The sequence below is a fragment of the Amphiura filiformis genome, chromosome 8 (genome assembly GCF_039555335.1).
Source record: "Amphiura filiformis chromosome 8, Afil_fr2py, whole genome shotgun sequence".
NCBI lineage: Eukaryota > Metazoa > Echinodermata > Ophiuroidea > Amphilepidida > Amphiuridae > Amphiura > Amphiura filiformis.
In genome coordinates this window covers 50,488,203-50,514,800 of record NC_092635.1, presented here as the reverse complement: position 1 = coordinate 50,514,800, position 26,598 = coordinate 50,488,203, and the positions used below count along the sequence as shown (strand labels likewise).

Sequence of the window (26,598 nt, the reverse complement as noted above, 5' to 3'; positions counted from 1 at the left end):
GTTAGTAACCATTGGTTACTGCTCCAAGCCTGGGCTCACACACCTGTTCCGAATTTTGATATGCCATAGGCTTTGTGTTGTGATCATTTCGATCAAAAGCATGATCCAGTTGACCTAGCAATGGTCATATTCTAACGTGCACTACGACACACATTGTAACTTGCCAATTTGTGTTTTTGAATATTTAATATATATATTTTTCAAGACATTAAGCAAGACAAGAGCACCAAGGGTGCTGTAGCTCAATTGTTATTTGAAATTTGACATAAATATAAATGTTCAGATATATGTATAACTGTTGAATATATCAAATTGGGTGTTTTTTTAATACACTGGTATTTAATTGTGTTTATAACATTTCTTTATTGCTAGTTGGTTTTATAAAAACGAGTTAACTCTCAACATTAACAATAAAACTAAATAATATAGTATTTGGTGCATCTCACATTCTTACCAAGTTCAACAATATGACATGCTTGATCATACAAATGAATTCAAGTATCTTGGTGTTACATTAGATCCACTTCTCATGGTGGGGATGTGAAACAATTTTACGTGGCATAATGTACATGTTTATAAAGGTCTTTTATGTGCAACAGGGCCCTCCACCGGTTCCATAACCATTAAGGTATAGGATTTTTTTTTGCTATAGCCCCCGAATGAAATGTATTTAATTATGTTTGTACTCACTAAGGTATAGCATTGAAAAGGTGGTGTGAATTTTACATTCAAACTAAGTGCTATTCTTTTTTATGGTCATTTTAGTGACTAAAATGGCCCAAAATGAGGGTTTTTCAATATTGCTGTCCATTTCTAATCATCACCCTCATAGACTTGACATGTAAAATAAAAAGGCCCATAAAAATTGAATAGCACTTAGTTTGGATGTTAAAAATTCTCACAAAATGCTTTTGAGTGATTACAAAAATAATTAAATACTTTTAATTCTGGGGCTATGTGGAAATTTTTTATTGTATTTCTTGTGCAATGACATATAGATCCTTTCACAATAAAATGTCCATCTGAAACAAAGGTGGCCTTAGGAACAACAGCATTTTAGTGTGTGGGGGTAAAGCCAAACTCTGTCCCCATTTGTCAATTTTTGACCTTTTTCAGTCATTTTAATGACACTTTCCTCCCATCCCCATTTTCATCACTGAAAATTTCTGTGTTGGGGATGCAACTTTCCCCCTAGCTCCCATTGCCACTGCTCAGGAGGGAGGCAAGGTGCTGAGGTTATTCTGCATATAAATTGTTAATGAATAATAAATAAATGAATAGGCACCAAACATCTTCAGGTATAAACTGACAGGAATATAAACAGTAATAAATATTTGTCTTTAGGCATGTCCACACAGAGGAATTTTTGCTTGAGCAAAGTGGTTCTCGGACAGAAACTTGGGGGGGGGGGAATCTACCATGTGAACGCTCTCAAGGATTCCAATTACTAAGTTTACCCCAAATTTATCTGTGTCTGTTAATTAGTTGAATAAATGTAGGCTTTCAAGACATCCAAATTGCACCTGCATTGCTGAAAAGCCACCCAATTTTTTTCTTAACCATCTGTTTCTGTGGGACAGGAAATTGTTGAAAGTGTCAGGAAAATCTTCAAAAGTTACCCATTTGGGCTACCAAAACATGAGTTTGGAAACCCTGATTACTTTGTCCTTGTCAAGCACTTGAACTAATTCAATAATTAAACACTCTACTGTTGACAATAGGTTTTAGTGGTTTATGCATATTTAAGAGCTTTAGAATTTTACAATCTCACATAGAAAATAATTACTATGTAAAACTATCCTCACAAATATCTGAGAGGTGAGCTGCAAAAATACACATGCTCCAAATCTAAACCTCCATAAAACACAGTAACATCATTGGCAAAGCTAAAATGTAAACATGTAACAGATGACTTATATTGCTTAAAACACCTAGGTTAAACCTGGTGTAGCATGTAAGAAATCTAGGAATGAGATTATTCTTGTGAAACTGCACAATTTTTCGTGACAAATCGCTCGAAAAATCACACTTCCTGTCCATTTTTTCCCAGCAAAATAAGTAACTTTCATGAACAAACTTGCAAAGATCGCCACCTCAAATTACCAGCTCCATTACTCAAACGATGTAGCAAGAGAAAGAAAAAAACCATTGCAAATCTGGACCACGACAATAGGTCAAATTGGCTTGCCAATTGACCTAAAAATCAGACTTATTGATCATGAAAACATGAAATGTTTTGTGAAAAAAAACTCACAAAATAAACTAACCTTGGTAATTTTGAGGGATCAGTGCAAAAAGGCCATCTGCAATAGCTGCCACGTGTCATCTTTTTAGATGTGTATGATATAGAATATAGAAATTAGTCAAATATTTATAAGGCAGCTATTGCAGAGAGTGCCTTTTTGCAATAATCCCTCAATTTTCTCACCCTTCGATTTGATTGCAAAATCCTTACAATGTGATTGGGTCACACTTTACTACTTTTTCCAGTGTGAGACAAAAATTGACTTCCCTAAACATTTTGTGAAGGCTGATAAAGGAGTATTTTGTGATCCAAGCATCCTCTTTGTCATGACATTTTTCAACAGATATCCATGAAAAAAGCTTATTCCCAAATTTCTGTTGATTCGGATAATGCGTTTGCTAATTATGCATGATTTAATATGTGTATTACACTGCTCCATAGACTACTGTTGTTAATCTTCCATAAATATTTTGTACATAAACATTATGTAGCTAGAGGTTCCAGTGGTATAAAAATGTTTTTTTGAGAAAAGTGGGGGGATGAGGCTGCGGATCACGAAATGCCCCTTTCTCAGTTAGTGTCAAGATTCATAAGTGGGACAAACTTCATTAAATTAAGTGACACGATCTGGTCCATGGAGGCCAAAGGAGGCATTTTTGACAATTGAGTTACCACTATTACCTTATACAAACATTGGCTATGAACAGTTATAAAGATAAAGTTTTGCAATGTGTATTTTCTTATGTATTTTATGTTTTTTTACTCCATATTTTTGCCTTGATTTCAATTTCAAATTTACCGCCTTTGGCCCCCATGGAGCAGATTGTGATTATGGCAAAACCAGGAACAAGTCACATATCTGACGATTCGTGATTTTAATATAAATGTAAGCAATATGCAATAAGCTTTAAAATGATACAAAAAACATCAATACTTTTCAAGATATGGATAATTTTATAAATGATACCTTGATATTTTGGCCTAATTGCTTTAGAAGCCTGTAACTCAAAAACATGTCTGGTGACTTGTTCCTATTTTTGGGGGTTGTGGGAATGGGGCACATATGGAGACTCAGAAACAGACAGACCAAAGACAATCAATGCACTTATCAAGCTTATTGTGTTTTTATATTTATTCATGTAATGATTAATTCCGCCTAAGTGGCTTAAATGTAAGCTAATGTATGTGTTCATTATCGAAAAAATATGTATAATGTATTATGTGTTGTATGTATATATATGCTTGTCAAGCTTATATTTCAAACAAAGAAATAAACAAAATTAGACAGTCTTTGTGTTCCATACATCTTTTTGGTTTTCTGTCCCATGAGTACTGTTAAGTCAAACAATTATTTTATCAAAATTAAAAGAAGAATTTAATATATACATATTGCATAGTTTAATACAAATAGGACTACATGGATTATGTTACTTGAATCCCATGGGCACTGCCGACCAATTTATCAACCTCTAAGAACTCTTTTGATTGGTTCTAAAATGGGCTGTATCATGGATAGACTTCTCCGTAGTCCACTTGCCAATTGTGCATAATCTGGCTATTACATTTAAGATTAAAACTCTTATTTAATTAATGTGTGCACAATTGATAGATTTTCACAACTGATCTTTTCAGTCACCGTCGCCCTCTGTTTGTTAGCTTCCCAAGTGGACTACTGACTTTGCCTTGAGAGTTAGGCCAATTTCTGGCCTAACTAAAATTGGTTATGATGTAATGCATCTTTAAAAATGAATCTGGCTTGTGATTGGTCGCCCAGATCTCGTTATTGTTTAAATCCTCCCGACGCGTACTGGTACCATTATAACTATACATGGTACACAACTATCTAGGGAATGCGGCGCTTTTGTGCTGGTGGATGAACGTATGCATCTAGCGCCAGTGTTGTACCACCATGCTTAGTCTTGTGGTTAGATTTTATTGATAAACAAGTATGATTGACAGTGTGTGAGTCCCGGGGTAAAGTTCTGCTTAAAAGTGAAAGTCCATAGTCGGTTTTTCGGATAATAAACTGGCAGATTCTAAAATTAGAATTGTTCAGTATTGAAGTGTCATTATAAATGCCATTATGATATGTTGCTTTCAATAATATAAGCTATAGGCCTACGTAGGGCCTATACTTTACTTTTACTGTCACAAATATAATTATATAAACTTTTCATAACCATTTTATACTAGTATTTTGATGTAATAAATATCAGTATAATTTCGAGTTCAACTGAATGCGTTCAATCATGATTAATAACATTTTTATTTATCAAAAATCGACTATGGCATAGTCTATATCATGGATTGAGCCAATCAGAGATATGGTTAGAATAGTTAGTAGGGCTTATTGGGGATGATTAAAATTGCTAACCAATCTAAAAGCTTTATATTGGTTGGTTACTCAGATCATTATATCATGTCATTAACCAATCAGCAGCTCTGTAAGATAGCAGTGATGCTCATGGGATTAACATGTTATCAAAATATTAGAACTATAAGACATAGCTTCTTTATATTTATATTCATTTAACAGTATATCACTTAAAATCTTAAGACGCAAATTACAATAACATTTTAAAAATAATTAAAGACTGTAAGAGAGTGTAGCCTAAAGGTTAGGGGTACTCACCTTTGGTGTACGAGGTCTGTGGTTCAATTCCAGGCGGTAACACCCTGCTGGAATATTGACTTGAACAGGTTCCAAATTTAATGGCTACATACCAATTAGGAATAATTCAGTCACAATGTAGTTCTAATGTTTCTTGTACAGTTATGCAACAACTTTTAAAAGATGGTAGCCTATCATGGCAGGGGACAGAGACATAGTTCCCCCACCCTTCCCTGATGATTCTTATTGGTCAAGCCTGATTGATTTACAATGCATAAATTCAACCCAAATTACAGTATGCACCTTCTTTGTGGTCTATAACATACAAATTTACCGTTGAGCAAAATGGTGTAAACTTTAGAGTTTTTCAGTCCTGGTAAAGTCATTTTTGGACTAGAGCAACAGGAAGACTTTTACCAGGGCCCTAGCAAGGGGGGTGACAGGGGAGGCTATGGTTGCCCCACTTTTTGAGAAGTTTGTTATCTTTTTCTATACATCTTTATTTCACTTTGGGCAAATATTTGTATCTTGACCGCCCCACATTATTTGTGATAGCTGTCCCACATTTGCCCACCTTGCTACATCCCTGGACTTTACTGCCCCTCTACATAATTTGCCCAGTATTATGTATAAGGTGAGGCATCCAAACAAATCCCTTAGGCATTAGAGATATCCCTTAGCAAATCCTTAAAAAGAAATCCTTAAAACTTGTGTAGGTTGATACAGGTATAGATGGTGGCTGGAAGGCTTTGAATCCTTAAAGTGGAAGCCCCAGTTTTGGTTCAAGTTCCTAAGGGAATTAGTCAAGGTTGAAATTTATCCATGTAAATTTTTTTCAGACTGTCATCAAAATAAGAGGCATAAGTCAGTTCTTCTGTGGCGAACTAGTCAAGCGGGGCTTCCTGTTTAAGGTTGATATTTGAGTTCAAGTAATAAGACGTAATAGCCACTTGATATGGCCAGACATCCCAATTAGAGGTATTGTTATCAAGTAGCTGTAAACCTACTCAATATTCCAGAAAAATACAGTGCTAATTTTTTTGGATTAAAAAAATATTATCCTGTTTTGATAAATGAAATATAGTTAAATCCTAATCCTTTAGTTAGTTCTAACTGGCAATGAAAGTCAAATATTAATTTTGGAAATAAAAATGTGCATTTTTAAGGGCATTTTTCAAATGCTGTGACAATCAAGCTGAAAGACTTGTACAAAGACTAATTTCAAGTTATGCATTCTAATTTTTGGAAAACATATTTTCTAATCTTTGAACAAGTTCATCTGGATTGTTGTTAAAATGGTTTTGAAGGTTCATTATATCAAATCCAGTAGTAAAAGATGGTATATTTACTCACGTATTCAGTGACGTTTCTATGATAATCTATCATCTTCTTCAGACTGGCAACCCATACCACTGTCACTGACCCCTCTGCGTCCTATAGTTGACTTCACTGGGTCGATCGGTTACAATGTTGCCAAGTCACTTGCTGACATTCTCGCCCCTTTAGTTGGAAACTCTGAACATCACGTTCTTAACTCCAAAAGCTTAGCCGATGATCTTAAAGATATCACCATCGAGGAGGATGAGATTCTGAACTCTCATGACGTTGTTGCTCTATTCACCAACACCCCTATTCACCTTACCCTCCAGATTATTCGTGAGAGGCTCGCTCAGGACAAAGATCTAAAAAACAGAACTCTGCTTACCATCGATGATATAATAGATCTGACAGAGTTCAGTTTAGTTTCCGTCGCATATTTCAGCTATGGTGGTCAGATCTTTCGCCAATGTTTTGGTATGGCTATGGGGAGCCCTCTGAGTCCAATAGGCTGCAACATCTTCATGGAATGGCTTGAAAAAAGGCCATTTCAACAGCTCCCATAACTTGCCGTCCCGCAAGATGTGGAAGAGATACGTCGATGACGCCCTAGAAATTATTCGCAAGGGTGAAGTTGACAATCTCACTGATCATCTTAATAAGACAGATCCCGCCAGCAGCATCAAATTTACATATGAACAGGAAAACGAAGGAAAATACCCTTTCTTGACACTCTCATAATAAGGAAACCTGACGGTTCGGTTAAACTCTGCATTTACAGGAAAAGTACTCATACTGACCAGTATCTACAGTTCACTTCCCATCACCCGCTCCACCAGAAACTTGGTGTTATCAGGACCTTGTTAGATAGAAGTGATACCATTGTCACAGAGGAGGATGACAAAGCGCGTGAAGAGCAACATATCCACAAAGCCTTGTCAATGTGTGGCTACCCCGACTGGGCTGTGAAAAAAGTCAAACATGACAAAAAGAATCCAAAACCTAAGAAAACCACCAAGACCAACGAAGCTGATAAGTCCAAAGGCCTTGTTGTGGTCCCTTATGTTGCGGGACTTACAGAACGCGTATCACGTGTTTTTCGGAAACATGGTTTCTCAACAGCCAGCAAACCACATAGAACATTACGCAATATGTTAGTCCACCCAAAGGACAAATTAGACCCCTTCAAAAAGCTGAAGCAGTTTACGAAATCCCATGTGCGGATTGCCCTAAATCATACATTGGTGAAACGGGACGCTCATTTGGTGTAAGACTCCAGGAACATCAAAAGGAGGTGCAAAAGTTTGAACTTAAGCAATACACCAGGGCGACTCGCAAATCCTCCATCGCGGATCAACACAAATCTGCTATCACCGACCATGTGGTGGGCACCAACCACAACATTGAATGGGATCAGGCAAAAGTTATAGACAGAGAGTCGGACAAAACTACTAGATGGCTTAAGGAAGCTATCTGGATTAGGAGGAGAGGTGACAATATTCTCAATAAAGACGAGGGGGCCTACAAGTTACATAACATCTTTGACCAACTCATCACCACGCCCCTATGGCGTTCGCCAAAAGGACAGTGAGCAGTGGTATGGGTTGCCAGTCTGAAGAAGATGATAGATTATCATAGAAACGTCACTGAATACGTGAGTAAATATACCATCTTTTACTACTGGATTTGATATAATGAACCTTCAAAACCATATTTTCTAATCTTTTCATAAGCAATTATCAAAATCATAAAATATTATAATTTCGAGCTAACTCTTAACCTATACTCAAGATTTAGAATGCTTAGACTTGTGTCAAGTCTTAGACTTGTGTCAAGTCTTAGAATTTTATGACTACAAATGTAAGAGCATGTTTTTGGCTCATTTTCCCTCAAATTTAAATTTGACTTTCATTGACAGTTATAACTCACTAAAAGATTTGGATTTAGCTATATTTCATTTGGCAAAACAGGATATTTTTTTATTTCAAAAACATAAGTGCTGTATTTTTCTAGAAAGAAACTCTCAAATGGTAATTACTGGTTCGATAACAGATTCTTTGGTCAAATCCGCAAATGTGTTAAGGATTTGTATCAAGTCATAGTGCAAAAACTTATTTTCAAACCCCCAAAGATTCTTTTCCATGTTTCCAATGCATTAGGGATTTGACTTCAGGATTTCCCTTATACATTAGGGTTTTGTTTGGACGCTTTACCTAAGCTACTGGGTACTCTACTGGGCCCAATGATGATATACACATATATGCCCATCCACCACAAACTGGTCGTAAAGTCGGCATTTTCCATTTTGAGATACAATCAAAAACAGTATGGATTTCTATGTAAAATATAGTAGGAATTTGACCTTTGATGAACCATAACTTCACTTCCAGATGTCCGATGATGCTGGTTGAGGTGTCATTTTTAAGCTGAAAGTGAATTCTTTAAAAATCTGCAATAAACAGAAAATGATCTAGAGCCGACTTTACTACCACTTCGTGGTGGATGGTCACATATAGCAGTTTTATCTTCTGTACCTAACCCTTGATATTGTCGTTGCATTATTTGAAATCAAAATATCATGTACATACATGTACACACAGGCTGTCACAAAAACGTACAATTATTTCATAAAATCACAATTTAGCTTTACCAATCACAATGTTTTTAAACACCTGCTGGTCCAAAGGGACGTAGGTCTCCTCACCAACATCCATAAAATACAACGAGTCTGATACTACTGTGGGATCAAACCCTTCCTTGACTAAGTCGGTTTTCTTGTGCTTGAATGTGCTGGTGATAACAAGTTGTGGTAGAATACGAAGAAACTTTGGACATGCATACAAAGGTAGGTTCTCCTTGACGTGTTTGAAAAGATGCCGCAGATCAAGATTGGATCCTTCTCTCAATGTGATGGCTGCCATTCCTGCACGGCCATCTTGACCTGAAGAGAAAATTAGCATAAAAGATTAAATTAGCACAATATTCCACTTGGGCATGGTGGACTAGTAGGGGCTCAGACTCATAATCGGAAGGTTGCAGGTTCGAGTCCTGGTGGTGTTGCTATTGTGCTGTTCCCATAGATAAGGCTCTTCATCTCTTATTGCCTCTCTCCACTCAGGTGTATAAACGTGCACCATCATAATATGGTAGAAAAGACTTGTTGGTTGTGCAGGAGGAGTGGTGAACTCCTCACAACAAGTTTACTGAGGGGAGTCTGGCCCAATCGCCAAGGAAAAAGGGGATGGGCACTTCGGCAGGTGAGCATTGCTTGCATGGCTTTACTTTTTGTACCTTAAAGCTACTAGTGACAAGCCATTGGAGTGGCTTTGGGGTCTGTTGGCTGAAATGTGCCCAAAATTGGCTTGATTTTGCATGAATTGTCAGCACAGCAAATGAATAATAATTGTTTTTAGGCCTTACCAGGTACTTGCACTCCATAGACATTACTGTCAAGAATACTTGGGAATTTGTTGAGCTCCTCGGCAACTTCTGTTGTGGCAACATTTTCACCCTTCCATCTGAGAAGTCGAAAGAAAAAATAAAGAAGTAAAATTTAAAGGAGAACAGTCTGATATCACTACATTCTGTTGTTGTTGTTTTTACTTTGGTTTAATGACCTTGATCCTTAGAATAAACTTTGTCGTCTGTATTTGTGTTATGCTTGTAGTGACGACTGAACAATGTATCGTTCATATTGTGTCAGACTCATGAAAAGATATGCTTGTGTGACTTCGGTGTTGTGCACCATAGCGCAACTGCCTATTGGTGACACAATTGCAGATCTGTTGTGTTCAATAACAAAAGTGGACCACGTATTCTTGCACAACTTCGATTGTGCACTATAGCGCGCTGCCTAGTGGTGACATGATTGCGCAAGCTGTTCTACAAAAATGTCTTGAATAACAAACATGGTCAAAAGGTCAATGAGGACACAGCTGTGCAGTCTCGGATCACTAGATTCTGGTGGTAAATAAAGTCCAACACTTTTTTAACTCATCAGTTTTGAGTTGTCAACCCAGATAGTTGATGAATGAGGGCGGCAGATTCATAAAGGTTCATGCTGTTATATCAATCTATGGATAAATAAAAAAATCATATCATACCTGAATGTATCTCCTAGTCTATCACAGAAATACACATAGCCATTGTTGTCAATCATCATCAAATCACCGGTGTTGAAATATTGGTCACCTTTCTTGATGACGTCTCTGATAATCTTCTTGTCGTTGACTTCCTTAGATGCTTTGTAACCGTCAAATGAGAAGAATTCATCTATCTTGGTAACAAGGAGTCCTGTTTCACCTGTGGACATGGAAATACACAATAAACTGAGCTCAAAAGGAAACTTATAATTTTTCACAAGGTCATATCTTAAAATCCTGTCCATCAAAATCAACCAAAATTACTCACATGCTTACTTCAATACTCTACTCTAAACACATGTCAGTAACCAAGCAGTTATCCAACTGACACAACAGCAAAATGCACTGACATGGAACAGCTTCCTGCGCCACATTCACAGCCCAATAATTGGCACCCAGCAAAAGAAATCTGTGAGAATGAGTAGAAAATCCTTGCACATGTGATAATTCCCAAAGAGGAAGTGGAATAGAGTGGAACAAGACCTGTTTCTTGAAGAAAGTGTATGAAAAGAAAAAAGCAGCACCGTTTCATCATCTGTGCCAGGGTCTTGTATGCATTCTCCCAGATTTCCTGTGCTGGGTGCCAAATATTGGGCTGTGAAAGTGGTCCAGGATGCTGTTCCGTGTCAGTGCTTTTTGCTGTTGTGTCAGTTGGACAATTGCTTGGTTACTGACATGTGTTTTGAGTAGAGTATTGAAATAATCCTGGGTGTAATTTTATTTCATTTTGATTGACAGGATTTTAAGATATGACCTTGTGATTCACAAGTTGTGAAAAATTAAAAGTTTCTTTTTGAGCTCAGTTTAGAATTCCATCTACAACCAGAAATGGTCTTTAAATGGAGGGGCTTTTTGACAAGAGATGAAAAGCAGACACCCTCCACAAAAACACTATTTGGAGTTTGAGCAACTATATTACTGACACAGGCAGCTGTACAAGCATGTATTGTCGTAAGACCAATCTATTGCAATGTTTTTGTGGAGGGTGCCTGCTTTTCGTCTCTTTCACCAAAAAAACCCTCTCATTTAGAGACCTATATGCTTGTAGACAGAATTCTTTGATATTTTCACAATCTTTAGCAATAACGAGCATTATGTGATGTAAATCGAAAATTCAGAAATTTTGATTCAGATTTCAGCAGTTTTATAACAGGCATATACATACATATAAATCATACAGATTGAAAAATTGAGAGCACCTTACCTGGTCGAAGAGGGATGCAGTGGCCCTTTTGATTTCGAATAGGTTCAGCTGTGGCTAAATCACACTTGATGATCTGAACATTTCCCAGAATATCCTGAATGAAAGAATGAATTATAATTTGAATTATTCATGAATGGTAGGTATCCTGACAACCTCTTTGGAACCCACTCGCAAGTCAGTTTGGGGGCGCTGTGAATTCAACGACACATCTGAATTCACAGACCGTCTGTGAATTCAAATACTCTTGCTAACTTTTGACTGCATTTTTAGCTAGTTTTGTTTCAAGGTGCTTACATGCTGTTGTTTATATGTGACACGATCTGGTTCATGGGGGCCAAAGGCGGCAAATTTGAAACTGAGATAAAAGCAAAAATATAGTGTAAAAAAAAAGAAAATACATAAGAAAATACACATCACAAAACCTCATAACTTTAGAACCAAGTATGCTAGACCTTTCGTGTTTTCAGTATTTTTTATGATAGCCTTATGTTACTACAAGGTAATAATTATAGTAACTCAATTTTCAAAAATGCCTCCTTTGGCCCCCATGGAGCAGATCATGTCACATATTGTTGTGGTTTAAACATTTCCTATTTGCTATAACAACATAATATCTTCAAAAAAAAAGTGAACAAAGTTATGTTGCAAGTTTTTCGGATATTTCTGCTTTATTGCATCATTTTGCTTAAAAAAATTGCACAGATAGAATTTTAATTTGCACATATGAATTTGAAGCAAAAAAAGCTTGTTAACTATCTAATGTACCAAACAGACTGCCAAATATTTTATTTGCTACCAAAATTGAAACAAGTGAAAAGTATGCGAAATCACAGACCCGGGCACGCGATTTCACAGACTGGATCTCTGAATTCAGAGGAGTCTGTGAATTCACAGCACCCCAGAAATGAAGTACCACCTGTCTTCTGCAGGCTGCATGAGTGAACTAGACCCAGGCTCAAGAGTATGTTTTACATTTGCATAACATTTGCGGATGGGGGCTTACCAGGCTTACAGACTGGATAAGATTGATGGCCAACTCATAATGAGCTCATAAATAATCAGCAACAAGGAAGTTTGGTGACATCATCAAAAACCGACTAGTGTTACCGGTGCTTAAAGAAACCCACCAAACCATAGTGAACAAGATTCCTGACCGGAATTGAAATATTTCGGAGTGAGTATCAGTTTATCATCTGAAAAAGGACCTTTTACTATTAAAGGAAAATTTTGTGATCCTAGCATCCTCTTTTTATGACATTTTCAGTAGACATCTATTTTCAGTAGACATCTTAATCCCAATTGCGTTTGCGAGTTATGCATGATTATGTGTATTACACTACTCCATAGGCAATGCATTGTAATTTCGTTTTTGTGTACCAGAACATAATTCAAATTTTATTTAACAAATTTTTTGCCAAAAGAATTAATCTGCAAGAAATACTTTGTACATAAACATTATGTAGCCAGAGGTTTCCAGTGGTATAAAAATCTCATTTTTTTTAGTTTTTAGAAAAGTGGGGGAGGGGGAATAATGCTGTGGATCACAAAATGCCCCTTTAAAGAAACTTACATGTATAAGTTTAGGATATCTCCCCACGGTTCCATCTGTGTCATCCAGATTCATCACCATAAAGTTGCCTTCGGTAGCAGCGTAGAATTCACGGATATGCTCAATGTTGAATCGTTTCTGGAATTCAACCCAAATATCTGGACGTAATCCATTGCCTACTGCCACACGGACTCTATGGGCATACTTGCCATCATCAATGCGCTGTAAAAGGTGCAAATTACACAAATGTAAGAGTTCAATGAGCATAAAACACAACTATATTTTGTTTCTGGATTTTGTTATTGATAATATAATTTCACATGAGATACTTTAAGGGGTGGGATGAAGGGGGAAACTTTCCCTGTTAATCTATTTTACTTGTTATGTTCCTTTATGGTGAGGATTGGCACATATATTGCTTGTTCGAGCCCTAAGCTACTATGGGGAACTTGCAACTTGTTGACTGACTGACTGCTTATATCAAATTTTCAGATGCATATCATGAAGTTCTGTGACCAAGAGATTTAAGGCATTGGCCAAGCCGGCCAGATCACTTACCGTATTGTTTGTAATAACCGCCCCGGGGTGTTGCATTTTTCCAAAAGGGGGCGTTTATTGAAGTGAATTGTCAGTGAAAAAGCTTAAAAATCAGGTTCAATTTCCCGATGGTGCTCCTATTAAAAGGAGGGATTCACGACTATACATGATGGCGGCGCGGCTCACGGAAAATGATATTTTCGTGGGAAATACAACAAAATTACTCCTGTAAGTGCATGGAATTAGTGAAATTCTACCATAATTAGGCAATGAAATGGATGGGAGTTGAGTCATAATATGTTTTGTCCATTCAATATAGCTATCGTGACTGACATGACTGATGCAAGTTTTAAGCTTACCTACACGATATGGAGGGGGGCGTTTATTAGAGGGGGAGCGTTTATTACAAACAATACGCTAACTGTTATATAACAGGGTAATATGATACATTGGCAAAACTGTCAAATCTGATGCAATTTATATAACATCCCTACAGTGGGGGGTATATTTTTTTCCTGGGCGAATTTTTATTTATTTTAGCTGTTTCGACTTGCAAGCGCCATATTCACTAAAGCATTTCTGACTTCCTAACTTTCATTGTTTGAAATTCTTACCGCTGGTTGTGCTAACAAATATCTGCAAAGTTCTCCGATGTACTGGACAACCGTAGCCCTGTATCTGCGTACATCATCCCAGTAACGACTTGCAGAAAACTTGGGTGCTATGACAACAGAACAACCTTCATAAACAACAACATAATCATCAATAATTAAATGTAAATCAAACAAACTTGTAAAATGCTTATTCAGTTTCAAGATTTGAATGGGCTATTCCATTTAAAATCCACACTACCCCTGTGGAAGATTTAGCTAAAGTCTTCCACAGAGGGAGTATGAGTTTTGAATAGAATAGAAATATTGGGTAACTCCCATTTGAAATGCTCACTCCAGTTGTGGAAAGTATAGGTAAATCCATAGCCACGAGTTGGAGCTTGTTGACTCTGCAAAGTATCTTGGAGTCCACCTTGACTCGAAGCTGAACTTCAACATGCATGTTGACACTGTGGCAAAGAAAGCCAATTCCATCAGAGCCTTCCTTAGCAGAAACATCGGCCACTGTGGACACAAGATCAAAGAGACCAGCTACAAAACCTTCATTCGCCCAATAGTTGAGTACGCCGCCACATCCTGGGACCCTCATACTCAACGCAACATCAGAAAGATTGAGCAGGTTCAGAGAAGTTGTGCTAGGTTTGTCACAGGTGACTATGATCGCTCAAGCAGTGTGTCAGCCATGGTTCAAGATCTCCAATGGCCCACCTTGGCTACCAGACGTCTCCAAAGCAGACTGGAGATGATGTATCGCATACGGTTTGACCTCATCGACATCAGGTGGTCCCAGTACATGACTCCACTAGCTTCAATCACCAGAGGCCATGGTTCCCGCTTTCAATATCCGCGGTGTAGTTCGACAGCTTACTTAAACTCATACTTTCCACGCACCATCCGTGACTGGAACAGCCTGTCAACAGACCCAGCTGCATCCTGTTCCCTCAATGCCTTCAAGACTGCGTTGAGGGCCTGCTGGCAGTAATCATCTTGCTACCAGTTTTTACTCGCACCTGTTTATTTTATGCACAATTTGTTTTGTTTATGTCATGCTTGTACCACGCGCGGCCACCCTCGCAGTGCGTTTGATACTCATCCATATGAGGACTGCACAACCATGGAAGAAGAAGAAGAAGAAGCTATAATACAGGGGGAGTGTGGGTTTCAAAATGATTAACCCTGACCAATTACATTTGGAAAACATACTCCCCCTGTGGAAGATATTTCCAAAATCTTCCACAGGGGTAGTGTGGATTTCAACTGGAACAGCCCAATGTCATATTGGTCCACATATATGTGACACTTTAGAAGACTGGCAATTGCACTTCAGAATCATAAATCAATGACTGGTAAACTGATGTAAAATTTATCAGCTTCAAGATTTTAGTGTTACACTGGTTCAGAAACACTTTATAAGACTGGCACTAAGAAATCAAATAAATAACAGTTATATTTTACAGACCTGAACTCAATTGTCCAAATTTACCTGTTCAGCAGCTTCAAGATTTTATTGTTACACTGGTTCAGAAATATGTGACACTTTATAAGACTGGCACTTATTTTAATGTTACACTGGTCCAAAATATAGGTGACACTTTAAAAGACCGGGCTAAATAAATAATGAGTAAACAGGTAACTATACAACCAAGGTCTTAAGATCACCTTGGAGAAACAGTTTTCACAATCTCCTTCATAAGCAGTCTATATACTTTAGCACCTGGGTCAGTCCATGCCAAAAGAGACTGAGTGTACACCCACCCTCTTGGATTTTGCTCTCCTTTGGCTCAGGCGTACCTTTTATGGATCCCTAGGTGAGGTCACAAGAAAAATTCCAAATTCCATTTCGCTTATGAATGGCAGGCCATCAAAGTTTGGCGATTTTGACCAAAATTGGGAATTTAAGTGGTCTAATTGACAAAATGCTCTCTTTGATGGGCATTTTCTTCTTAATTGAATCAGTTGTGACCCTCTTGTTGAATGTGGTCACTCACTGGCTGTGTCTGAAATGCCTAATGCCAAAAAAGATTGATTTTTGAACTTCGTTGAGATTTCAGGGGGGGGTAAAAAACGGCACTTCATGCTGTTCAATCAAATTATATTTGATTTTGAAAGACCCATGATAATGTCACAGTGCACTTATAGGTCCAAATTATGTTCAGAATGGATTAATCATGTGCCAATGTCTATGAGAAATTCAAAAAAAGAGAAATTTATCGACCTCCTACAGAGCTGTAGGGCCCCCTAGAGTGGTTCAGCCACAAATGGCGCTTAAAATCGGCAAATTTTGACCCCTAATAATTTAAGGTGTACACCAGATATGAATTTCTAGTCTTTTGCATTTGAAAGAATGCAGTCTAACGTTACTAGGAACATAAGATTTGTTTTGTATTTTTTGTGTTTTGATACTAAGTTGACGCTTTCAAAAATGACAATTTTTTACTAACATACAGGTTACGGGGACAAAATGCCAATTTTAATATGCCATTTTTCTATTTTTATCACTAATTATATTCAGAATGGATTAACCATGTGCCAATGTCTATGAGCAGTACAAAAGAAGAGAAATTTCTAGACCCCCTACAGAATTTTAGGCCCCCCTAAAGTGGTTCAGCCACAAATGGTGCTTAAAATCGGCAAATTTTGACCCCTAATAACTCTAGGTGTACACCAGATATGAATTTCTATTCTTTTGCATATGAAAGAATGTAGTCTTATGTTACTAGGAACATAAGATTTGTTTTGTATTTTTTGTGTTTTGATACTAAGTTGACATTTTCAAATATGCCAATTTTTGACTAACAGACAGGTTACGAGTACAAAATACCAATTTTAATATGCCATTTTTTCTATTTTTGATCACTAATTATATTCAGAATGGATTAACCATGTGCCAAGGTCTATGAGCAGTTACAAAAGAAGAGAAAATTCTAGATCCCCTACAGAATTTTAGGCCCCCCTAAAGTGGTTCACTGAGCCATAAATGGTGCTTAAAATCGGCAAATTTTGACCCATAACAGATATGAATTTCTAGTCTTTTGCATCTGAAATAATGTAGTCTAATGTTACAAGGAACATAAGATTTGTTTTGTATTTTTTGTGTTTTGATACTAAGTTGACGCTTTCAAAATGCCAATTTTTGACCAACGACAGGTTACGGGTACAAAATGCCAATTTTAAATGCCTTTTTTTTCTATTTTTGATCATTCTATAGCAAATTGTTTTATTTGCAATGTTATTTCAAGTTGCTCTTGAGTCAAATAATAAGAAAAAACTAATTTCTAATTCTCTATACGGATTTTCAAGGGGGTTAAAATGGTGCTTCCTGGCAACGATACACTTGCAAATTATAGGTCATGGTACATTTCACTGTGCTATTGTTTCTAGGTTTTTTAGTTTTATTGCAATTTCTTTACTTATCCTGACACTTCAAGGTGCTCTTATTATTTGACTCAAGAGCAACTTGAATATCAAGATAAAGACAATTTTCTATAAAATGATCAAAAATATTTTAAAAAGTTACTCTAAAATTGGAATTTTGTACCCATATCCTGTACGCTAGGCAAAATGACTATTTTTGAAAGCATCAACTTAATGTCAAAACATAAAAGATACAAAACAAATCTTATGTTCCTAGTAACGTTAGACTGCATTCTTTCAGATGCAAAAGACTAGAAATTCATATCTGGTGTACACCTAAAGTTATTAGGGGTCAGAATTTGCCGATTTTAAGCGCAATTTGTGGCTGAACCACTTTAGGGGGGCCTAAAATTCTGTAGGGGGTCTAGAAATTTCACTTCTTTTGTATTGCTCATAGACATTGGCACATGGTTAATCCATTCCGAATATAATTAGTGATCAAAAACAGAAATAAGGGCATACTAAAATTGGCATTTTGTCCCCAGTGATAAACCTTTACGTTAGTAAAAATTGGCATTTTTGAAAGCGCCAACTTAGTATCAAAACACAAAAAAAATACAAAACAAATCTTATGTTCCTAGTAACGTTACACTCACTGCATTCTTTCATATGCAAAAGACTAGAAATTCATATCTGGTGTACACCTAAAGTTATTAGGGGTCAAAATTTGCTGATTTTAATAATAATAATAATAATAATAATAATGACGATTTAATATAGCGCCGGTATCCGCCTTTCGACGCTCAATGGCGCTTGACACAACAAGTTCAAAAGATCTGAGAAAAAATATATCAACATGGTGACACAGTTCATTTGAAAAAGAGTCAAATACTAAAAGAGTCACTCTTTGAATGCCTCATTGTATAGATGGGTCTTAAGTCCAGATTTGAAAGTTGCGATATTGTCACATGTTCTTAGGGCTACAGGCAGTGTGTTCCATAGTTTAGGTGCACCAACTTCAAGGATCTATCTCCCCAAAGGGTTCTTGTACTGAAGCTCCAGCAGGCGCCCACTGTCCGCTGATCTCAACCCAGCTTTATCCGGAGTGAAAGCATCAACTAGATCACTCAAGTAGAGGGGTGCCTGACCATGCATGCATTTGAACAAGATCAAACAAACTTTGAAAGACACTCGTTGTTTAACAGGTAACCAATGTAAGTCCGCTAACACAGGTGTGATGTGGTCAGACTTTTTGGTGTAAGTTATGATGCGTGCAGCCATGTTTTGTAGTCTCTGGAGCCTATTAAGTTGCTTATCTGGCAGACCATTTAGGAGAGCATTATTTCCATCAATTCTTGATGTCACAAAAGCATGAGTGAGAGTTTCTGCTGCATCTCTGGTCAAATATTTGCGTACACTTCCAATGTTGCGCAGTGATAAACAAGCAGCTTTGGACATGGACGTGATCTGATTCTCCATAGTCAATGAAGTGTCAAACATAACACCCAGATTTCTTATGTCAGTGGATGGTTCAATATAAGAAGAACCAACCCTAATGTGCGGAATGTTGACTTTCTCCAATTGCTGTCTTGAGCCAATGATTATAAATTCAGTTTTAGAGTCATTTAACTTCAAGCAGTTGCTTCCTTTCCACCCGCGAACATCGTCAATGCAGTTCTCAAGTTTGGCAAGGCCTGCATCAACAGCTTCTTGAGTAGGCTCAAGAAGCGCCATTTGTGGCTGAACCACTTTAGGGGGGGCCTAAATTTCTGTAGGGGGTCTAGAAATTTATCTTCTTTTGTATTGCTCATAGACATTGGCACATGGTTAATCCATTATGAATATAATTAGGACCTATAAGTGCACTGTGACATTATCATGGGTCCTTCAAAATCAAAATAATTTGATTGAACAGTACAAAGTGCTGATTTTGACCCCCCCCCCTGAAATCCCAACGAAATTCAGAAATCTATCTTTTTTGGCATTAGGCATTTCAGACACAACCAGTGAGTGACAACATTCACCAAGAGGGTCACAACTGATTCAATTAAGAAGAAAATGTCCCCTCAAAGAGAGCACTTTGTCATTTGGACCCCTTAAATTCCCAATTTTGGTCAAAGTCGCCAAACTTTGACGGCCCGTCATTCGCAAACGAAATGGAATTTGAATTTTTTTTTTTTGTCCTCACCTAGGGATCGATGAAAGGTACCTTTGAGCCAAAGGAGAGCAAAATCCAAGAGGGTGGGTGTACACTCAGTCTGTTTTCGCATGGACTGACTCACCTGCTTAATAGCATGACACAGCTACTGCATGGTTAGTACTCACCGACTCTTATAGCTGAACATATACCCATCCCAAATGCTGCTCCATGGTAGATAGGCAATGGACAATAAATGACATCATCAGAGTTGACCTTACATGGATGGGTTAGAAACATAGCCTTGATCATTCTAGAATGTGTCAGGACCACTGCTTTAGGAAGACCTGTATGGATATGAAACAAAAGGAAAATAAACACTGACATGCACCTTACTTACTTACACTTAAACTGTATATCTTTAAAGGGACATTAGAGGGACAGTTTATGTTTTAAAAGGACATGTAGGCCTTCGAGTTGTTTGATTGACAATCCAGGATAACCAGAGTGCCTTGATGAAGCTTATTCCATTGGGGTCCAATTGAACACCGGGACTGGTTGGGATATGCAGGAGTTAACACCCTACACTTCTCCAAACTGACTGCGAGCTATACATATAAATGGCACTTCTGCACATGGGACCGACGGCTTAACGTCCCCTCCAAAGGACAGAATTCTCTCATGGTTCATTTACTCCACTTTGAATGAATCACAAGATGAGTAGAAGTCTAAATTTAATCTCTAGGTGTTTCTAATTTAATTCAGTCTTAATTTTCTTCGTCAACCCCAGCAAGCTCTTCACCACCGAGAATCGAACCAGGGACCTCATGCACCAGTAGGGATCATTTTTAACTGTGCCATGCTCTCCCTAACATGAAATATGTAGAAACATAATTTTGCATAGCCTCTTCTCAAGAATTATTACATAATAGTAGTCAAGACAGCTCAATCAATAAGGAACTAGACTAGACTTTGATGTGTGAGGGAATTATGCTGATAAGGAGCTAGACTAGACTTTGATGTGTGGGGGTATTATGCGTTTGAGCCCTTGCAGTAAAATTGCAGTGTTCCAAACAAATTAAGGCAAAAATGTGTTTGTGATGTTCTCCAAAATGCATGGTTGTTTTTACATCAAATCTGTGTTTTATATTGAGATTCCTTGACATATTGCCTTTTATTTCAGAAAATGTCAATGTTGGATGTTGCCTGTGAATAATTAAGTAATGACAATGACTATGCTTCACAAATTCCTGAGATTTAACAGTCGATCCCCTTAACCTTAACACTCCCAGGTACTACAAAATACTGTGATACATCCACTGCACATGCATCCCGTCTGATGCGATGACGCAATCACCCCAAGTGATATATCCGGGTGATATATACGCACGGTTTTGTTGGCCGGGCCAGCAAAACCAGCCCTCGAATTAACCCACGGCACCCATGGTATTTTGCCGTGGGTACCCACCCCCACTGCCGTAATGCCCTCAAAATATGTCCTTTACCCAAGGCAGTCACTTGCCGCGCCCTCTAATGAAGTTGCCGTCGGTGCCCCAGCCCTGCTCCTTCATTATAAAATCATCTATCTATGTTTGTGTGTGTTTTCTTCACTTTTGAGAAATTGCCTTGGCGCCCTTCTCAAATTTTCAATAGTTGCCATGATGCCCTGTTGAAATATTACAAACTGCTGTGCTGCCTTGCCTTTTCAGTGAAAATTCAAGGCAGTTATCAACTTGCCCTAAAAAAGTTGCCGTGCCCCTTCAGATCCTTAATTCGAGGGCTGAGCAAAACACCTGTGGCTATTGGTCGCCGACCTCAGGTTCAAATCCTGACCAAAACAAACAACTTCTTTTATCATTTTCTCTTTTTTGTTCCTTCTTTCAAAAGAATTATAAAGTTTACAACACAATACAATTCAGCATCGATTTTTAAGCGGATTTAATCCACCCAATTGGGCAGTAACAACACCAGTTTGGTGCAGATGGGACCCAATAATTGCCGACTGAATTCTGACCATCACTTGGCTTGTTGGATTCGTCTATACCAAAAAGCACTTAGGGCATTGACATGATTTTATTGGTTTACTTCTTGCTCTAAACATTTACAGTCAAAACTGATACTTAATTACTGACCTACCATATGTAGTATGAGAGGCCTATCATTTTCTCAAATTTACCACTGTGACCCAGTAATATTATTGTAAATATCACCATATTCGCACTCATGTTATGCCACTTTTGCACTATATTTCACAAGTTTAGCTTTAATATGGCAAATTTTTTTGTGTGCTTCACTTGCATTTGTACCATAACCAAATTATGTTGCCAAAAGGTGCTAGATTCACTATACTTCAAGACTTTTATTCCAACCCCATCCCCCAATGCCAAAAAGAAATCTACACAACTGAATATCACATCACTAGAGCATAGAGGCCTTGCATGTGACGTATCATCCCGTAAATATGGCGGACTACTCAAATGCATTCAACAAAAGCATGATTGCAATCTACCGTGACAGTTCGTCTCACACACATAACCCTGCACTACGATCAAATAGGATGATGACAACATTTGATTGAATGGACTGCACTCCGCCATAACTACGGTGAAGGACACCGGCTCAAATCCTTTGTTTGGAGCCAATCGATAATTTCATGCAGGGCCTCTATACTGTTAATGTGTTCATCTGTAAACAACCCCTATTTTGACAATCGCAAGCCAAGCATGAATACCCTCTGAATAAACCCAGAAGTGCAAGTACCAGCTCACCTGTAGTGCCCGATGTGTACATATAAACTGACGGGTCCTTTACAGTGAGGTCTTTCCTGATATCGCTTGGTATAGGCTCAGCCGAGGTCCGTCTGACATCAACAGCGATGTATCCTGGTGGGGGCGCTGTATCTTCATAACCTAATACCCAGATTTCAATTCCAAGTCTTTTAAGATCTTCATGGATATCTTGAAGGCTCTCCATGTATTCTGGAATATTAATTTTATGAACAAATAATTGTATTGAAAACCTTTTTTTTTAACAATTTCATGGACAAAAATTCAGACTTTTAAAGATGACGTTCCTATAAAAAAATCCTTGAAAGTACTTATTAAAAGAGGTTTATTTAATCAATAAATAACAGTTGAACTACATGTATAATAATCCCTATTCAATTTTGTGTAGGCATGAAACTAATTGGCCCATTGCTCAGAATAGCAATTTGACAAAATTATCAAGGTATCATTTAATAAATTATCCATATCTTGAAAAGTATTGATGCTATTAATATAATTTTGGTATCATTTTAAAGTTTATTGTCTGGTGCTTACATTTTTATTCAAATCATGAAATGTTAAAAATGCAACTTGTTCCTGGTTTTGTCAGAGCAGGTCACATTTGTATTTGAATAAATACCTGTTATAAAACATAAGTGCGTTGCAATAATTATGTGAACCAGGGGGCAAATTATAGCAGGAGGAGGGCAATCTTGTTGGTACAGAGCAACAAAAAACCAAAGACCTTCAAACAAAGTTGAACATACTAAGGGGCTGTGCAATATAATAATTATGAGCCCTGGTAGGAGGGTAAAATTGGTGGGGGAGGAGCAAGAAATTTTTGGCAAGCCAAAAGGGGGGCAAGCAATTTTGGCAAGCCAAGAGGGGGGGCAAGTGATTCTTGGCACACATTTATGGGGTGCCTTTTAGATAAAACGCTCCAAAAAGGCTTAAACAGTACGGATACGCTTAAATATGCACATTTTCCTGCTTGTTGCGCTCGCAACATGTATCTAGGCCATTTAAAGTTTGCAAATTGGGATCCCAAAAATTTTGGTACATGGTAAGCCTGCTAAGGGGGGAATAATTTTCTGGCAGGACAAATGAATGAGGGGAGTGATTTTTGCCAATTTTATGGGCACCTTTACAATAATGCTCTACAGGGTGTCCCAAAAAAAAGAGGCCCCTCATTGCACCCTCTTTTTCTCCTATTTCTGAAAAGTTGATCAAATATATTTTGGTATGTAAAGAAACCTTGAGTCGTTAGCTTTAATAAACTAAAACAATTATATCAATCGGCTCACAACTTTTGAAGATATGCTCTTTTAAAGAAATGTACCCATTTTTCACTCTGTCCACGGAGAAGGTTTGGCTACTTCAAAGATTGAAAAGGAGTACACATGCCATGCATGAATATCAAACATTCCTCAATGATAACTTTATAAAATAACTTTATTTATGGAATGGGCTTTACCGGTGGGTTTATGGGCAATGGATTTTGTTAATAGTGTCATTAATTTGTGAGTAAAATGGATGCTGAATGGGACTTCTTTTACTTTACTTGCAATTACTTATTTTTTCTTGGTTATGCCTTTTTGTTTTATTATGTTTCTTACTTTCTTACTTTGTTGTTTCTAGCTTTCTTTTTTTATTTACAACATAAGTCATTTCTCTTTTTAGGATAAAAGGTAGCCCTAAATGGCTGTTTGGTTTGTCTTTGGTTCTTCTGAAGTGAGTTTACTGAGCTACTCTGCCCTCTACCTGGTTGCCTCCTTGGCGAATACAGGTTTCAGCCCTGGTCCTCATTGCATCAATTTAGTTACGTACCACCCTTGTGCGCCGGATACTTGCGAATGCATTCAGTAATACATTTGCGAAGATCTTGGATTTGGCCACAAAGGAAAAAAATCAAGTGGTGTGAGGTCTGGTGATCGTGCAGGCCACTCCACACCATGAGCCAATCCCAACCACTCTGTTTGCTATCCGTGGACAGAGTGAAAAACAGGTACTTTTATTCAAAAGGGCATATCTTCAAAAGTTGAGAACCGATTGAAATAATTGTTTTAGTTTATTAAAGCTAACAATTAAAGGTTTCTTTACATACCAAAATATTTTTAGTCAACTTGTCAGAAACAGGAGAAAAAGAAGGCGCAATGAGGGGCCTCTTTTTTTGGGACACCCTGTAGAAAGGCTTACAAAACAGGAAACCATTCAAATATGCAGAATTTCCTTCCTGCTCACATCAAATGGTAAAACAATTCAAGGTTAGAAGAATGGGGTTCTAAATATCTGGCATGTGTACAGGGGGAGGCAAAGATTTTTTGACACATCTAAAACAGGGCGGGGCCAATTTTTGACAGACTGCTTTGAAAAAACCTGGGGAGAAAACACCCCCCCATATAATTATTGCAGAGCCCCATGTGCTATTAAATACGAGGATTACATGATAATATTAGGAGCGATTGGCGAATAGGGTGCAACTTTACTAGTCTTATTACAAGACTGTCCTATCCCAACCTTAAACCCTGACCCTAAACTCCGTAAACGAGTACTAGACTCAAGTCTAGCAAGTTGCACCCTATTCGGTAGTTGTACCTATTAATTTTACCTTTTGAGCAGAGAACAACTTTAGCTTCACAGATTTCGATGCAATGCAACAGTGCATGATGCTTGAGGTTGTAGTTCACAAATGACGCTGCAACACCAATCTTGTTACATGCTAAATAACTTGATACATACACAGGGGCGTTTGGTAGTAAGAACGCCACAGTATCTCCTACTCCCAATTTTCCACTTTCCTGCATGAAATGCGCCAACTTGTTGGCATCTCGATCCACCTGACCGTATGTGTGGCATTCGTCTTTAAAGAATATGAATGGCTTGTTTGGTATATTGCGTGCATGCTCTTCAAAGGTATCAATAACCTTCTGGTTCCTGTCCATAAAGTCTTTAATGGCAAAGAGTAAATCGAATTGTTGTCGAATAAGAGTGATGTCATCACGGATGGTTGGGTAGCGTAGTCGTAATCCGACTAGAAGTGCAGCTGGTATGCCGACTGCTGCTAATGCAGCCTTGTTGGGTTTAAATGACATTATAATGCTCTCCACAAAACAGTATTACCTGGGAGGCGTACACAGTTTACACATACAACTTGACTGGGCATTGGTACATTTGGCAACTGTCAGCCAAGACTTAAAAGCAAATAATACATTGAACTATTGCCTATCACCATTTGTACTATTTTTAGATTTGGTACAGAGCAACAAAAATCAAAGACCTTCAAACAAAGTTGAACCACTTCCCTGGTTGAACATACTAACATTACTATTATTACTCCAGTGACACCTCAAATGACCTCATGCATATTTGCATGGGTAGGATTGGGCCTCTGTTCACTGGAGGGACATGAAAGTAGCACTGCAACTCTTATATAGATTTTTCAAAGTAAAATGCTAATACCTACTTCAATGCATCCAAAGTTCCAGGGAAACAGGGGTCACTGGAATAGATAAGAACATGCGACTGTGAGCCACAAGGTAGTGGACATGATTTGATCATTTGGCAACATGCTTAAAATGATTTATATGGATTTTCTGACTTCCTTTATTGGAACATATCACTTAAGTAAGTTTTACATTTGGCAGATATTTTATTTTCTAATTTGTTGCATCTGCAAAGACATGTGCTACCCTGGAATTATAAATTTTAGGGCTCATTAAGATGCTGGTCTTAAAGGATGTCTCTGGCAATCCCCGGTGGCAATCAAAACATTATACCTTATATGTTAGAAAAATAATTATTATAGCATGAATCACATGGTTTTTTTACAAACAAACTCATACTGACCATAAAATCAAATAAAAATAGCCGGCTCTCAAAACACAATATTAAAAATTCCCGCGCCAAAATTGTCTCGTGCAATTACATCATGGTTATTTGTGCTCAGTTGTCGGCCTTCATTGTATTACTGGGACATCATTGCACAATTTTGACGCCCAGGAATTTTGAATATCGTGTGTTGAGAGACGGCTGTATTAATTCGTTTTTATGGTCAATACGAGTTTGTCTAAATAAAACTACACGATTTGTGCTCGATAATTTTCTAACATATATGGCATAATGTTGT

At 37.7% G+C, this 26,598-nt stretch overlaps 1 protein-coding gene across 1 annotated transcript; it reads right to left on the bottom strand.

Moving 5' to 3' along the window:
- Window positions 1-8,053: 8,053 nt before the first annotated feature.
- LOC140159593 (long-chain fatty acid transport protein 2-like) lies at window positions 8,054-25,854 on the bottom strand. The gene is made up of 9 exons (XM_072183085.1): window positions 25,081-25,854; window positions 22,476-22,685; window positions 19,896-20,054; window positions 14,220-14,344; window positions 13,090-13,290; window positions 11,520-11,613; window positions 10,277-10,475; window positions 9,594-9,691; window positions 8,054-9,114 (listed from the first exon to the last, which is right to left on the bottom strand). The coding sequence occupies exons 1-9, from the start codon at window positions 25,562-25,564 to the stop codon at window positions 8,807-8,809; spliced, it is 1,878 nt and encodes a 625-aa protein (XP_072039186.1). The 5' UTR covers window positions 25,565-25,854; the 3' UTR covers window positions 8,054-8,806.
- Between the last annotated feature and the right edge of the window lie 744 nt (window positions 25,855-26,598).